A 17,848-nucleotide genomic window follows, 5' to 3' on the forward strand; every position below is an offset into this window, starting at 1 on the left:
GTTGAAATACATACAATATGTGTGTTATATGCGTTCATAAAAACAGTATGATCTTTGCGCATCTGTCTGCATGGTAAACCTAAAAAAAATAAATAGAAACCAGCTTGATAAAGCAGTCAAAACTAGATTTTGTATTTTAGTATCTATGAAATGAACAACACAGTTGTTCTTGAGATACATTGGCATGTCGTATCATTATCATAAAACTTCAAAAACGATAAAAACAAACACCAATAGCAAATTAACATTCATCTATAATACAATGATCCTTTTCTGTCATTTTCTATCGTAGAAATACAAAGTAATATGGTAGTACGTCCGTATGTTTAGCACGGTAGAATAAAAACGAAGTAGAACCCAGTCTTCTGATTGAGGGCACATTTTTAAAACCCGGAAGCACACCTGATACTGAGGGATTATGGGAATTTAAGGTCAACGATCAACAACATGGCGGAAGCATTTGGAGAGGATATATTTAGCGTTTTCGAAGAAGATGGTCCATCAAAACAAGATAAAAGTAAACGTTGCAAAGCAGAAGACGTGTAAGTTCATGCACATTGTACCCGATCGACTTAAAATAGTGCAAATTGCACAATGTAATTAATATACCTATGTGTAGAGTAATATAACAGAACAGAACAGAACAGGTACTTGTCGATTTCCGTTGAAATCACACGTGTTTGACTGCCTGTGTGTTGTTCAACACCTAGTGTATCTAAAAGCGGCATGTGAGATCATGTAATGATGCATTCCATTTTCCAATCACTCAACATGTTTACTTACTGTGAATCCGACCAGCAATATTGCTGTATAGCTCACTGTATTGCCGAGAGTCGGAATTACAGTAAGCATCTCTCGGTACAGAGTACAATGTACTAGTAGCTGTGTTGATGCTTACCATTACACACTTACATTTGAAATATCATTATTGTTATTTCGTTTGCAAAATAATGAGCTATATTGCCATGCAATACAGCTGGTTGGGTTGCTTCTTCATTCACAGTAATATGAGTGACTCGCTGTTGTGTTTTGTAGTTTTTGTACTGTGCTACGAGTAGGGATATGGTTGGAGTTATTAACTCCATTTTCATTTTTTTATTAACACACAACATCCCCCGAAGGAGATGAAAAGGGATACCAGCGATCATACAGTTTTTAAACTTAAATTTGTAAAAAAAAAAATTGAATTTAAAAAAAGGCAAATTTAATTTATAAAAATACCAGCTTGGAGAATTTTGATTGCTCTCTCAAATTTCACCAACGCCTTTCCTCCACATTACCAATATCTGTTGAATAAATCATAGCCCTTAAAATAAAGTATTTTAATGCCTACTAAAGCATACCAAAATAAACAACATTTACCAATTTTGAATGCAGGGATTTTTTTAAAACAAGAGAACTGGGGCACAGTGCCCTCATGCCATGGCCAAGCGCTTCCTCACCCTGGAGAGCAGATCCTCTGGCAACCATAAAATTCTGATTGACCAGGGATAACATGTGGCCACAGTCTTCAACTGTGACCTGTCTGAGAGTAATTTTGGCCCCAAGGAAGCCATAGAATGCTCCATTTTAACTCAGAATTATGAAAAACTCCACACCTGGTAGGGAGAACCCTATCTCTCCCACTTGGTGGCGCCACTGAATTGGAGTGCTCCCCTTGCATTTTTTTTCTAGAAAAACCCCTGTGTATGCGCCGGTCTATTGTATGGCCTCTTTAGAATTGTATCATGTACAGTGAATGAACCAGCATGCATGGAGTGAATTAATTAGTTGCCCTCTACTTGCAACCTAGGCGTCGCATATTTGATTATAATTCCTGTGCTGAGTGGGCTACCTGTAAATTTAAATTTTGTTTTGTTTATTTGCCACCAGTTTTGAATAATGTATCAACGTGCATGGATTCACGTTAATTTACCTCTGTTTTCAATTACAACGGTAGCGACCCACAATAATTCATGTGCAAACCCAGGAATTCTCAAATATGTCCTTTAATTTATTCATGCTATTGAAATGTTTTACATAAAAATATTATAATAACTGTATGTTTCAGTAGTTCATCCCATGCTCATGTCGGCAATGTGGTTGCCAATTCTTCTGGCCTGAAAAGAGAGTTACAGTCATCCGGGGAAAGTGAAAGTAAAAAGCCAAGACTAGCATCAGCACTGTGCATAGCTGAAGATTTAAAGTAAGTCCTTGCTCTTTCCTGTCATGTTTGTATCAGTAAATTTTTATGATATTACATTTGACTGTAAATTCATTGTTTCTGTTTCATGGTCATATGTATAGGTGTATCCTTGCTGTATTTTCGTTTGCAAGAATTCATGAAAGTGTTGGGTTCAGGGATGCACACCCAATTATGTATCAAACAGAACAATATGTTACCGGTGGTTAACTTGTGACGATAACTTGTGCATTTACATGCTGTTTTAGTAACAGTCATGACAAAATCGTGTTGGAAATGTATGGACTTGGTGGCGTTGTTTCATTTTTTTGTACATACATACTGTTATCCTACAAGACTGAATTTTGTTAATGAAATGCTTCCAGAAGAAGATCATAGGATTGTTGTGACTCTTTGTTATCATTGTGATCAAAGTTAATTTTTGTCATTTCTTTTTTTCCTTTAGTCAATCGGAAATTTTGCCTCGAGTGAAAGTATTGCCAGTTGAAACACTAGAAGCATGTACCCATGAAGTAGCTGTGCCGCATGACGCTGAATACGAACCATTGAAACCAACGGGTAAAAAAGCTGCTAAGGTAACTATGGTAACCCACATATTTGTGTCTAATTTACACACATTGCTTACTGGTAATAGTTGCCAGTGATCGAGTAAGTCTAGCCATTTTTCACGCACATATAACTTTTAATTTTAAATAAACATCAAATATAATTTTCAGGGATCTCGCCATAATTATAATTTATAAAAGCATAAAAAATGAAATTTAACAGGTTGCAGTATTTTTGTCCAAAAATGAAGATATCATTTTGTCATAAGATAAACAAATATGAGAAAGTACCTGACTGAACTGCAAATCAGATTTGTGGTTTTTAAGTAGAATTGTAAAGTTGGTGGGCACGTGATAATGGATGATGGTTTCCACGTAAGTCTTAATTTGAAGCTCAATATGCATACAAATATTCTTAATTTGCTTGTTTTGTAGGAATATCCTTTTATTTTAGATCCTTTCCAGAAAGAGGCTTTGAAATGTCTGGAAAACAACCAATCAGTGCTGGTGTCTGCGCATACATCAGCTGGCAAGACTGTGGTGGCCGAGTAAGTACAAGCAAGGGTTGATAAATTAAAGGGCTTGGATACATTTGGGTGTTTCATTGTGTGACTCTCCTCTCATCTATTCTCTACCTTTAATCACTATACTTGCCATTTAGATAATCAATATAATGATTACTAATCATGATTGTGTCGATCGAGGAATTATAAACAATGTATTTAAATGAATGAAATGTGTCCCAGACAGAATTGACACTTCCTTTGATTAAACTTATCTCAGGTACGCGATAGCCATGTCATTACGTGATAAACAGAGAGTGATTTATACGACACCGATCAAAGCTCTGAGTAATCAGAAATACAGAGAGTTATACGAAGAATTCCAAGATGTCGGTTTGATGACGGGAGATGTGACGATAAATCCAACAGCCAGCTGTCTTGTCATGACAACAGAAGTAAGTGTTTAGTTTCAAATAACCACTAACCTGATAAGGTTTGTTATCTTGATTTGTGAGAATTTTGAAAACTAATGGATTGTTTTGCCATATCTTCAGTCATCGATGTGCAATGCCTCTCACTGCATCCGGACAAATTACTTTGCAAATTAATCTCAACCTGATAAGATTTCCCAACCAATCAAAGCTTGCCTTACAAGACAGTCTGGCTTGGTTATTTTGTCGAATTTAGCGAGAGGGTGGTGTATACTGATATATGAGACACTGGGACTTCTACCAAAGTAGGGCTATTTTGCTTATTGTCCATTTCACAATTTTAACCCGCAAACTCAGTTGTATCACTTTCAAACTTATTCAAAATACTACCAAACATGTTGATGACATTTGAAAACAATGACCTTAACATTGTAAGTATATATTTTCCCCGTAGATTCTTCGTAGTATGTTATACCGAGGTTCTGAGATTATGCGAGAAGTTGCGTGGGTGGTCTTTGATGAGATTCATTACATGCGAGATAAAGGTATGCTATTGACACATGTACAGCAGAGTGACATACTGTCATGTTGTATCACTGTCACAAAGTTTTCTGGAAGAAAGCGTCACTATTTTACAGTTTATACATAGTGCTTAGTTCTAATAGTACATAATAATCTAACTTTTACTTCCAGAACGTGGTGTGGTTTGGGAAGAGACAATTATTCTGCTTCCAGACAATGTACATTACGTATTCTTATCTGCTACAATACCTAATGCTAAACAGTTTGCTGAATGGATTTGTCATTTACACAAGCAGGTAAGCCACATGTCACTCCATAGATTCAAACTGTGATTCCCGGTACATCTGATTCTGACTGCTCAATATATTGTCAAGTACTGTGAAATACTTTATTTTAGCTGGAATTAATTTTCGTTAAAAAGACTTGGATTGGGTGTTTTGTGTGGATTTTATTTTCACTGATTTTTGACAAGTTGAATGTAATAATAAAGGAATGTATACGAAAAAAGTATTTTCTTTTTACTAAATCATTCCTTCAGTGAAAATAGCGAAAATTAATTCCAAGCAAAATAAAGTATTTTACAGTACTAGTACTTGCTAATGCTATCTTATGATGTTACCCAATAGAACATTTTCCGTACACTGCGAGAATCACGCGTTATGCGTGAAATCGAACGTAAAAACAGGACAAACAAAGGTCATAGCGTCGTAGTGGCGTCAAACATTGTGTGGGATTCGACAAATGCAAAAGTATTTCGGGGACATTTCCATGCTTAATAATGTGCTGTCCACATTTGATGATAGGCAATTTTGATTAAGTAAGGGTATTCGGAAGCAATATTCCTCTGTCGAAGATCGGCCGGTCAATGTAAGCTACGAAATAAGGAATGCATCTTGTGAGATCTTGCAATCGTACGGAAAATCACCTATTCACATACTGTACTTTGTTTTTCTGGGATGGCAACAAAATAATAATGTCGTCCTAATCAAACTTTTTTTTAAAAACAGTTCATAAATTGATCATGTTTTGCTGTTTTATTTCACAGCCTTGTCATGTGGTATACACTGACTATCGTCCTGTACCATTGCAGCATTACATCTTTCCTTCTGGTGGTGATGGATTACATCTTGTTGTCGATGAAAATGTAGGTATATTTAGCCAGTATGAAGAAATTATAAATATTGTAAATTTATTGTAGCTGTTGATTAGAAACCTGGATGGCATTCGTGAAAAAAGAAGTTACTGAGAATGTGACAATAACTATCTTAAGAATTCCAAGAAAATGTTTACTACTACACAATTTAACAATTTTGTTTACAGTATTAGTGGGCACATGGTGCTGATCAGTGGTGGGCATTTACAGAACTTTTTTCAGTTCATGCATAACTTTTAAATTTTAAGCGTTACAATCGATTTCATCAATAATTTCTTATTCTTTGTAGCATTTTCCTAACTTACTGCTAATATACATACTTGTATGTAGGCTGATTACTCTCATAATTATGATGATGATGGTTTTAAAATCTATGCTAGTTTTAAGTCAGCTAAAATCTAGCTCATTATGTTACACTTTGATAGTACCTTACAACTGTAATCTCAAGTCCTGTAAATTATTGTACGTATGTTATTTATCTGAGATTTAGAACCCCCCCCCTCTCCTTTTATTTTGTAAGCATAGTACGGTATAATTAAGAAATCATATATTTAATTGCTGGTAATTAATTCAAGTTTGAGGTATTGTTTGAACGTCAAAGTTAAGCCCTTTTTCTTTTCATAATTTAGACTGATAAAAAATGGAATCAAATCTTTACGCTGTTAGAAATTACAGCATATTAATTTTGTTCAAAATTATGAAAAGAATTATAGAAATTATAGAACTATATTGTTAAAGCGAGGGAGTCATCACCTGCACATGCGTCAGCTTGCCATAGCGTGTCATTGTTTACAAACAAGCATCTACCCATAAGCCTTTGTGTTTTTAGCGTGTGTTGTTATTGTCGTTTGGGACTTAATTCCCGCGTATGTGCAGGTGACGGCCATCCCGCTTTAAAGAAAAATTTTACACTAAAATTTTGTTTACAAAAATGATGCTAAATGGATAATGTAATTGTATTTTGCATCCTCTGTTTCTTAGGGTGAGTTCCGTGATGATAACTTCAATGCGGCAATGGCCATCCTTCGTGATGGCGGGGACGCGGCAAAGGGAGACCAAGCTCTGAGAGGAAGGAAAGGTGGCACCAGAGGTCCATCAAACTGCTTCAAGATCGTCAAAATGATCATGGAGAGGAATTTTTCTCCCGTAATCGTGTTCAGTTTCAGTAAAAAAGAATGCGAGGCATATGCAATGCAGATGTCAAAGATAGAATTTAATACGTCCGCTGAGAAGAATTTGGTGGAAGAAGTATTCAGTAACGCTATTGATTGCTTGTCAGATGAAGATAAAAAGTTACCGCAGGTAAGTAATCCATGTGCTGGTTAGAGTTGTCAAACTTTCATGCCTTGGAGCAAATCAAGAACAATACTGTAAATGCATTAATCATTAAACTGCGTTTTAATTTCGCTATTTTCGCTGATACCTATAATCCGCAAATTTAAGTCTGCGTGAGCATGTAAAATAACAATGAAACTCATTGGTTTTTTGACAAATTCGTGAAACACCGTGAATATGCTCAAAATAGGGAACATCAAAATAGTGAAATTAAATGTCAGTGAAAATAAATAGTTTTACAGTAGACAGTTCTTTTTTAAATGTAAGAAACTTTGTAAAGATGAAGTAAAGCACCAACATTTCTACCAAATGGTCATCCTAACTAACTGTTGCAGTTCATTTTCAGCCACCATGTTGATAAGAAACTGGAAAATCACAAAAGTGGCACTGTTGACCTGTGCATGTGCATGTGGTACAATCAACTTTTCTCTTCACTGGTTGGTCTTTACTTACATCGTGCTGTTTGCATTAGGAACAGTTCAAGACAGACCTATAAGAATGCTTACAAAAAAACAAAACAAATATACATAACACATAATTTTAATGAGGACAACATGTGCTGACGTCAAGTCACTGACACATAATTTGAAGTCGCTTCTGGAATATATTTTTTATTGGTAATTAGTAACCATGGTGATTATTACAGGTTGAGAGCGTATTACCGCTCTTGAAACGAGGGATTGGTATACATCATTCTGGATTATTACCTATACTCAAGGAAACGATAGAAATCCTGTTTTCAGAAGGTTTGATCAAAGCACTGTTCGCTACGGAGACGTTTGCGATGGGTCTGAACATGCCTGCGAGGACTGTCTTGTTCACGAATGCAAGGAAGTTTGATGGTAAAGACTTCAGATGGGTAGGTGACTATTTACCTGAAAGTGTTCTCATTTATGTTTATTTCTTTGTGTTCTTAAGGATACAGTATAGGTTTTCTTGCTTTGAAACTCAAAATTCCACTTTTTTGTATTTTTCAATGCTGGGTTATAAGAAGCAAACGCTCAGTTAGTGTGAATACAAGGAACAAGGAAAACATAGAATTGGTCGTTTTATAGGGTGTAAAAATCTATTTTTATTAATTAAAAACAAACACACATGTCATTGTTTTGAAACCTATGTTTTAATTACTGGTAATCAACCAAAAACATAATAGACAGCTAATTAGCATTACAAACACCACCCATAGCAAATATACATAGTCTCTTGCATTTGTCCACAAATTTAATTTCTTTGAAATTCTCACTTTCCAACACACATGAAACATAGACGAAAGAAAACAAACAAGAACGTTGACAGTATGTAAAATCATTTCTTCAGGAAGTATTCAACAATTTAAATGGGGGGAGGGAGGGGGGGGGGTGAATTTATGCAGGTGTGATACTGTGTTGAGTGTATGCCGTGCAGTAATAGTTGATCTCAAAATTTAATGCATCAGATAAATGCATGTGAAATACTTTTTGTGACATGTAATTTGTTTGATACTTTTTGACAGTGAGAATTAAATATTTCTATTTCATTGGCTCAATAACATGTAATTATATTTTGATATGACTGAACAATAAATTTTTTATATATCATTGACTTTCTGGCGTATCTTATTTGCTCTAGCACATGTGCTTGTGTGAATTTGTTCATGGTTCAAATAATATATTTTGATCATTCTGTATATACTCAATACCATTCTTGGTTTATACATGTGTATTCTTCTATTGGAGATGTACTTGTAATGAAGCAATTGTATGCATGAGTTAATCTGACATATGTGTCATCGTTTATTGTAGATCACATCCGGTGAATACATTCAAATGAGTGGACGTGCTGGACGACGTGGTTTAGATGACCGGGGTATCGTCATAATGATGATTGATGAGAAAATGAGTGCGGGAGTCGGTAAAAACCTTCTACAGGTTAGTATTTCACTCAGTCTTTTTTTGTTGATGTTTTTCAAAAATTGTTGCCAAAAACACAGACTTTGTACAACCTCATTTTGTGAAAAATTAAATTGATTCTGTCAAGTCAGATCAGATTATAAACTGGCTTACAAATTTGCATAAATTAATGAATCATAGGTGCTCCACAAATAACGCGAGTATCATTCCTCAAATTTTAATGAAACTTGATACATAGGTGCTTTTGGATAATCTGCAGATCTGATTACTTCAGGATTGAAATTTATGCATATTAATTACTTATTAGAGAGGTACTACATGTGGACCTCTCTCAGATTTGTTTATTTTGTAATGATATCTTTAATTCTCTAATTTTGATGAATATTTTCGTAATTTTGGGTGAAAAGTGATATTTTTGAATTCTTGTTGAAAACAGCAAGTCCCATTGCTTTGATACTATACATATTGTTCATTTTCTAATGATATCTTCTGTTCTTTAATTGAAATGTGCATTGCTAACAGCGGAGCTATCTCAGCCGACTGGCTGCTTGTTTTTCATGCCTCCAATACCCGTAGCACACGGGGAGTTCTTTCTAAGCTTTTCTTGATTTTTATTATCGACAGGGTAAAGCGGATGCCCTGAACAGTGCGTTCCATTTAACGTACAATATGGTGTTGAATCTACTCAGAGTAGAAGAAATAAACCCAGAGTACATGCTAGAACGATCGTTTTATCAGTTTCAGAACTACGCAGCGATACCAGAAATGATAGACAGTGAGTATGGATATTGTTAAAAAAAATAATTACTTTGTTTATCTCATATTGATTGTTCTACTGAGAACTATGCTTTGTTCTAGAGCTGAGCTAATTAAATTTCATATTGGTGTGGTCTCAGAAAAAAAAATATAATTTTGATTTTTTTTGGTAGAATTAAAGAAACTAGAGAAAGATTATAATGGCGTGGTGATACCAAATGAAGACAGTGTTGAATCTTACTATAAAATAAGACAACAGTTAGATAAGTTAGGAAAAGAAGTCCAAAGGTTTATAAATCTTCCAAAGTATTGTCTGCCATATTTACAGCCTGGGAGGCTTGTCCGGGTTAGTATTTAATCATTATGATGTCGATTGCTATTTTTACAACGCTGCTACCTATTGGTTGGTAGATCTTGTTATGTTATTGTGTGTGTGTGTTATTAGCCAATCAGATGCGGTGTAACATACCAGTTTAAGGGTGTAAATGTATCTGTATGTATTAAGAAATGTATCTGCAGTGCACAGTTCTGTACGAATTATCAACACTTCTTCTACATTTTGACAAAAATGAGTACTTTGTGAAACCAAAAATTGATTCTATTGTCAGTGACAAAACATAGAATGTAATATCTTGTGTTTCCACCCAGTCAAAGATGGCTGACATGGAATATGGCTCTGTTTTTGGAGAAATGCCTAAAAAAAATAATATGTACCGGTATCTAACTTGTTACCATGAATGTGTTCTGTTTATAAAGCAGTTTTGCACATAATTGTGTTTTACTTGTCTGAAGATGGCTGACTGGTGGCCATTTTTTTAAAAATTAAATATAGTCAGATGTTTTTTTTTTTCGTAATAAAAATTGATAACTTTCATCATGAAACTGAATAATGATTTCATTTCCAAACACTACAAATATACATTTGTATCATCAGCACTTGTGTTAGTGACTCCTAGATATGAAGAAATAATAATATAATTTCAATTCACTTTCAGGTTAGAAACGACGATGAAGACTTCAGTTGGGGCGTTGTTGTTAATTTCCAAAAGAAAGCAAACCAATCAAACAAAAGTAATCCTAAAGAACCAGTATATGTTGCGGAAGTCTTGTTAGAGTGTTCAAAAGACAGCATCAAAAACTCTGCATCCGAGTCTGCCAAACCTCCAAAACCTAATGAAAAGGGAGAGATGGTGGTTGTCCCGGTGATGCTACACTTATTGATACAGATCAGCAGTATAAGACTTTATATTCCTAAAGATTTGCGGCCGTATGATAACAGGCAAAGTGTTCTCAAATCAATAAAGGTAGGTTTCGTTTTTCTCAATTTTAACTGCATGCCATGAGACTATCAATTACTTTTGGGTGAAGCTGGTTTCAACAAAATTGCGAACCAAATTTGTTTACTTACTAAGCAATGTATATACCACTAGACACGTTGGGACGATTCCAACTTAATTTAATAAATGTAGTGAAGAATTTTTAAAATAAAAAACTGTACTTTGGGTTAGTTTTTGAAACTCCTATAATAAAAACTACTCCTACATGTGCAACATGTATAAATTTGGTTGCTCAGGATTATTTGAGTTTGTGCTGTTTTCCTGACTTTAGAAACTGGCTTTTTGACTGGTGTTCCACAGCAGCTTGCATCTAGCTCATAGGAATACATGGTACAGTGGTGCACATCTTAGCACATAGAATGTTCTGTGATGTAGCTCCGCCCACATGTATAAAGCAGAAACCAAAATCCTAAATGGCCAAAATAATGATGAAAATCTTGGTTTTGCATTTCCATACTTCACCCCATGTATGTGTAAGGCTTAGTAAAACGTTAACCGTAGGGGCACCGTCCTTCTTCATCAAAATGTTAATTGAAGAAATACAAAAGACAGTAGCGATGATTATAATTCTATTGTTGTTCAGCTACCAATATGAGAACCTGGTTGTTCACATAAAAATATAGTTGTCCACAACTATATTTGAATACAACTTTGAAGCCAACTTCATCCCAAAAAATTTAAATAATTTTTTTGGCTTTTTCAACATCAGTCAACCATGTTAGCATCTGGCTTTTCAAATAACTCCTCAAAAAAGTTGAAAACTGCTTTTATGTTCAACAAAAACATAGTTACCATGGTGATATTACATTGTGCACTGTAATAGTGTGATTTTTGTATTTATTTTTTTTGATTTGTCCAAATGAGCAACCAGTTTTCATATGTGGTTGCCTTGTGATAAAGCCGTTGCCAAGGACGATCAGACAATTGCCAGTTATGTAATGATTCACAATAAAGAATTTCTACTACCAGCTGGCTATTCATGAATATTCATGAGCTGATTTGAATAATTTTTGTTTTAATTCCAGGAAGTTCGAAAAAGGTTTCCAGATGGTGTACCGTTATTAGATCCTATAGATGACATGGGAATAAAAGAGTCTGGGCTGAAAAAAGTCATTGAGGTAAAATAATGATTATTCGCAGATAATGGCCAAAACATGCGAGTCGTCACCTACGCATGCATCAGGTGGCCATAGCATGTCATTATTTACAAACAAGTGTCTACCCATGAGCCTTTGCGTTCTTAGTGTGTAATGTTATCATCACTTGGGACAGTATTCCCGCGCTTGCGCAGGTGACGATCCTCTCGCTTTAATATGAATTTTAGCATGCTTAGTAATGCAGGGATAAAATATCAATGTATCAGTTGTTCTTGTTCCATGTTAATATTGATGCTGTTCTCCATTGCTGTTATTAAACGACAGTAGTCATTGTGGTACTCATGCTACTGATTTGTGTCAATAATCTTGATGCACGTCATTGTATTTTCAGATTGTATTTAAAATGGCCAACTGGCAGCCATTTTGTTTTAATGAATGCAGTTCTCGTGCCATATCTCTGCCATTCTTTGACTGATTATGTTCAAATTTTATATATTCATAGACATAGATATATTGCTTTGACTATTTGATTCAAAATGGCCAAATGGCAGCCATTTTAGCCATATTGGCGTTGTTCGCCATTGCTGTTATTAAACGGCAGTGGTCATTGTGGTTCGCATACTACAGATTTGTGTCAATAAACATATTGATTTTTTGCACAAGTCACTGTGCTCTATTTAACAATTCAATATGGGCGAAATACTCAGTGGATTGTGTGTACATAAACCTTGGTATTGTCTCTTTTCTTGTACACTCAAATTTGGACTGCTAATGTGTGCTAATTGTGTTGAGATAAATATTGTCAAGAATCTTGTTCATGTAGAAATCATATCTAGTGCATGTGATTAGCGATAACTGTCAATCGTTAAATATACATGTATGTGTCCAGGCTAATAAAACAGCGCATGGTCAGTGTTGTCATAGTTGATTATGCAATACTTCCAATTCATGTGCGATATTTTTTAACTGACATGCAACGCTGGATGGCAACAATGTTAACTTAGTATTTACTGTGATTTTTGTATTCACTTGGACTACAGAATAATTTAGTAGTTTTGTTCTTTTTTTTGGACAGAAAATTGAGGCGTTTGAGCATCGTATGTATTCCCACTCACTGCATAATGATCCCCAATTAGAGAAGCTGTATGATATGTATGAAAAGAAAGCACAGGTATGTAACACCTTTTGTGATTGGCTGGTTTAATCACATACAACAATTTGTCCACATACATATACTGTAATATTTATTACAGCTTCATTTCACATACAACAAACTAATTTCATATGACAGTATTACTTTTCATTTTCAAATATGATTTTAAATATGCTCACAAAATTGCTTTCAAATAAAAATTAAAAATTTTTCTGTTCATTGGTACTTTGCTTTGATGGCTGCTGTGTGTTAGTTACTAACTAGTTACCTTTAAAGTAAAACAAAAATAATAATATTAAATGTTTAATTTATTATATTATAGTGATTTAAGTTAAGTTATGTCAATGCATTATCACATTGTCATCTTCACCTGTAGCTTGCGTCAGAAGTGAAAGCAGTGAAACAAGAATTGAGGAAAGCCAAAACAGTTCTTCAGATGGATGAATTGAAATGTCGGAAGAGGGTGTTGAGGAGGCTGGGATATGCCACCGTATCTGATGTGATTGAAATGAAGGGGAGGGTAGCATGTGAAATCAGTAGGTGAGTTTGATTTCCATTTTCATTCCGAAGAAGACAAAAAAAATGTAGGGGCATCACTATTACCTGGAATCTCTAACATTATTATGACAGAGGCCCCATACTCTGAATATCTTATATTACATATGTAAAATATTCAGTTTGCTCTATTAGTAATGCATGTTTGTTAATTACAGAGGTGTTTCTATGGTCAACATACGAAGGCATCAGTATGTTGTTCATATCATGGATGATTATTGTATTAATTGAGCATCCCATACATGCTTATACAAACACACATTTTATACATTTTTTAAAGCAATTAGCATTGTTTTTCTTCAATTGAAACTATGTTTATCTTTTCGTTTTCTAGTGGAGATGAGTTACTTTTAACAGAGATGATATTCAATGGTGTCTTCAATGAATTGAAGTGTGAGCAAATCATAGCATTGTTGTCAGTGTTTGTATTTCAAGAGAAAGCTAACGAGATGCCAAAATTGACGGAAGAACTTTCTGGACCACTTCGGCAAATGCAGGTGTGTATTAAAATGTATTATTAATTATTAATTGTTGTAATCACTGAAGGTCACTTTATTCTATTTAGAAATTCTTCTTAATTCAATTTCAAAACCCAAAGCCCAACTGTACAAAACCTTCCTTATGATGAGCTCGAGAGAGGTTCTCTGCACATACATGGAGGGAATATTTAAATAAATGTGTACTTATTATGTTTGGTTGAGTAGTTGATTTATTTTATTCTGTAGTCAGTAGAATAAAAAATGTCAAAGCTAATTTGAAACTAGAAAAATGTTTAATATAAAAAAAAAACACAGATTAAAAAGTTTAGCTAGTTTTATTTTTTTTAAGAGAATGATTGATAGCATTTGAAATTGTAATTTTCGTGCCACGTTGTTGAATCGTTAGAGAGAAATTATAAATTATTATTGTAGAAAATATCTGGTGGTTGTCTTAAAGCAGGGGAGTCGTCACCTGCACATGTGTCAGGCGGCCATAGCGTGTCATTGTTTACAAACAAGTGTCTACCCATGAGCCTTTGTGTTTGTTGTTATCATCGCTTGGGACTCAATTCCCGCACGTGCGCAGGTGACGACCCTCTCGCTTTAATTGAGAGGGGTCCAACTCATTGAATGTCTACAGTACTTCCTGTTTGTACAGTACTTCCTGTTTGTTGAATTATTATAGGAATCTGCTCGTAGAATTGCCAAAGTGAGTTCTGAAGCCAAACTTGAAGTTGATGAAGAAGACTACATAGAATCGTTTCGTCCTCATCTAATGGATGTGTGCTATGCCTGGGCCAATGGTGCCTCGTTTTTACAGATTTGTCAAATGACAGACGTATATGAAGGTAACAAACAAGTACATTTCATTTGATGTTGCATTTCTAATAGAGGAAGTCTTATTCATCCTAAAGTATATAAATCTTGCCAGTTGAGTGTAACAAAGCAGTGTAATAATTTTCTATAACTATGGAATAACAATCACCTTAATTATTCTTCATATGTATTGATGTAACAGACTCAAGTTGAGTGGACAAAGACCAGGAGTTAGAAGTTCATCTGTATCCATTAGAATGCACACAGATTAAACTAGTGTAGTAATTTTCATTTGTTCCAAGCATTTTTTCATTTGTTTCTCTTCAAGCTGAATTGGTAAAATTACCTTTTATGGGTACTCACAATGCTGATGGATAACAAAAAGTAATTTGTAACAATCAATTCAATATTTAAAGGTCGGCAGTTGTCGCGCTGCGCATGTGCGACATTTGTGTTGATACACATTAATTTTCCCACAATCCAAACGGAAATCACGAGTATTAGGTTTGATCTGTGTGAGACTTGCAGTAATTACCGCCAGTGACTCCGGTGATACCTTTCAATCACCTGAAAAAACCTAATTACAATTTGGTAATGTCTCAGTTTGTACCTGTCGATCTGCGCAACAGTCAAAGTCGCCATCTTTATTTATATGAGACCCATATATCTTGTGCATTCATGGCGCGATGACTACCGCCTTTTAAACTTCATGGTAGTTTTCCATAAGACTTGTCACTGTTGTTTTATCATTGTTTAGCAACAATCATGGTTAACTACCCTATTTGCTCCATTAGAATCACATCTCCAATAGAAATGCATAAAAAACAAAAATCACATTTTCTGAATCATTAAGATATTAATTATTTTGACCATAAACACACCTCTAATTAGTCACGTAAGTGCATATGCTACTAATAGAGCAAATAAAGTGAAAACTTATTTTCATGACTCAACCCACAACATGATTTGAAATTTACATCCCAAAACACACACTTATTTTAATAGTATCATCTTTAGACAATTGTTTTCAACACTTTTGATGTTTGGTTTCACAGGCAGTATTATTCGATGTATGCGGCGATTGGAAGAACTCCTTCGTGAGATGTGTCAGGCTGCCAAGGCAATCGGTAATACAGACCTTGAGAACAAGTTTGCCGAAGGTAAGTTGACACCCCTGCTAGCGCAATGGTTTATTCCACAGAGTGCATGGTTCCAGTCAAGCTTCATGCAAAATCATCTCTGTTATAGGGCTCTCAATGCTGAACACATCTACAGGTTAAATTGAACACCTGTGTAAAAAAAAATGTTGCGTCTGTGCTGTCAATACTATAACTGGCTTCAATTTCTCAAGATAAATTTTCAGTAATTTGGGGAAAATCAGTCAAAGTTTCTGATAATTAGGACATTTTGTAGCAGTGAAAATTAAGTGGTTCACAGTATTTTGTGTTGACATAGCAACTGGCTCTGTATTCAGTGACATGCCTTGATGGGTACGCCTTTCTATCATAATCTTGGAGTATAATTTCAGCTACCTGTGAATAAATAAAGCCTAAACCATAACACAATACCTGCTGGGAATTGGGAACACAAATGGAAAATTGAATGTTCTTTTGTTTTCCTGATTAATTCCTTTTAAATTCTGAGAGACCAAATTAACCTGTTTTCTTATCTTTACTTTTTTTCAGGCATCACAAAAATCAAGAGAGACATAGTATTCGCAGCAAGTCTATACTTATAATCTGGGAAGAAGCCGTCTATTGATTAATAATGTGAATAAAGCAATCATTCCATTAGCCTGACACGTGCTTTCTACAAACTTTGTTACCTTCATATACAGTTATATTGTATTCATTATGTTTTGCTTTTGGGATAAGTTTGGATGACTTGAACATGCATCATGCTAAAATAAAAACACCATGTGTGATTGCTAGGTATGCATTATCTGTATTTGTGTTTAATATTCATATTTAAATGCTGGATTAAGTTTTATTGCCACCTAAAATATTGTTTTTGTCTTGTTCAAAATTTACAAATTTAAAGCATGTGCTCCCTCTCCCTACTGGTGAAAATTGTCTCTAATTTGAATCGGAACAATGTTCACAGGGTTGATTTGTTTAGATTTGTGCTCATCTACCAACAAAAATAGTTTTTCATTCAATATTTAAAACAACAACATCGTAACCAGAGTTGTCTTTCTGACATTGTCATATTCGCTAGGCACCTTAATGGAAACTTGTATTTTATATTTTACTCTATCATAGAACAAAATGCCTTAGTGTGTTGAAGCAAGAAGTGTTTTTTACTTTACAATGAATCACAATGCAATGCTTATGTCATTTTGCAACATTCAACAAAAGTATTTTAAAATTAATAACATTCTACCAGTGAATTATGCCAAATTGTGACTCAATGAACAAACCAAAGTTTTCATGACAATGTAATAGCTTACAACATGCTTCTACTGTCATATGAATTGATTTACTACCATATGTAAAACTTTAATTTTAGTTGGGAGGGGGGGGGGGGCACTTATGCCAAGAAGACCTGTTTCTCTTGTTGACAATGCAGTTATAATCTTTGTACATTTCACTTAGATTTTCTTAGTGTAAAGAGATTATGGATGAGTGTTCTAATGAATGAATGTTTATCTGTGCATTTGTTTTGAATTTTATTGAAAAGGATAGGGGAATGGGTTGCATTGTGTTTATTGAGAGTGTGATCCTACTTATGTCTCTGATCGTTGTAACGATGTACAGATACAGGTCAATTTGTTTTAACTTTTTGTTCTGATATTTTTGAATAAAACTCTTTTTTTAAACATTGCCACTATGAGGAGTCTTTATGTCTGTTTTTGTGACTATTGTAAAGGGGTTAATTTTGCTTATTTCGCTGACTGGAAAATGCGCTAAATTTAAACCCAGTGAATATGTAAAATTTACCATAGAACACATTATCTAAATGATAAAACCGAGAATTTAAAACCCACTGAATATGCCTGAAACAACAAATCAGCGAAATTTGAATCCAGTGAAAATTATTCATTTTACAGAAATAAATGAAGGGCCCAATAAACTCAGTCTCCATATCTTCGAGTT

At 34.6% G+C, this 17,848-nt stretch overlaps 1 protein-coding gene across 2 annotated transcripts; it reads left to right on the forward strand.

The window, feature by feature from the left end:
* The first annotated feature begins 422 nt into the window (after positions 1-422).
* On the forward strand, positions 423-17,579 carry LOC100379085 (exosome RNA helicase MTR4-like). Of its 2 annotated transcripts, none has more exons than XM_078006170.2 (21): positions 423-542; positions 2,051-2,185; positions 2,628-2,757; positions 3,163-3,275; positions 3,511-3,685; positions 4,116-4,206; positions 4,355-4,479; positions 5,229-5,327; positions 6,318-6,638; positions 7,318-7,530; positions 8,453-8,578; positions 9,185-9,335; positions 9,490-9,662; positions 10,312-10,620; positions 11,679-11,771; positions 12,826-12,921; positions 13,280-13,443; positions 13,793-13,955; positions 14,623-14,785; positions 15,809-15,913; positions 16,439-17,579. In XM_078006170.2, exons 1-21 carry the CDS (start codon positions 448-450, stop codon positions 16,489-16,491), a joined length of 3,093 nt encoding a protein of 1,030 aa, XP_077862296.2. In that variant the 5' UTR covers positions 423-447; the 3' UTR covers positions 16,492-17,579. The 2 variants fall into 2 exon arrangements, with proteins under 2 accessions (XP_077862296.2, XP_085359464.1); XM_085503338.1 differs by having other exon boundaries at positions 2,054-2,185.
* Positions 17,580-17,848: the final 269 nt, after the last annotated feature.

This window comes from Saccoglossus kowalevskii, chromosome 9 (genome assembly GCF_978046115.1).
Source record: "Saccoglossus kowalevskii chromosome 9, keSacKowa6.1, whole genome shotgun sequence".
NCBI lineage: Eukaryota > Metazoa > Hemichordata > Enteropneusta > Harrimaniidae > Saccoglossus > Saccoglossus kowalevskii.

Excerpts from the sequence above, each read along its gene's own strand:
- LOC100379085 (XM_078006170.2), top strand. The coding sequence starts at position 448 with ATGGCGGAAGCATTTGGAGAGGATATATTTAGCGTTTTCGAAGAAGAT. Across the intron at positions 8,579-9,184 it reads TCGGTAAAAACCTTCTACAG|GGTAAAGCGGATGCCCTGAA; the intron begins GTTAGTATTTCA and ends TATTATCGACAG. Across the intron at positions 13,444-13,792 it reads GTAGCATGTGAAATCAGTAG|TGGAGATGAGTTACTTTTAA; the intron begins GTGAGTTTGATT and ends TTCGTTTTCTAG.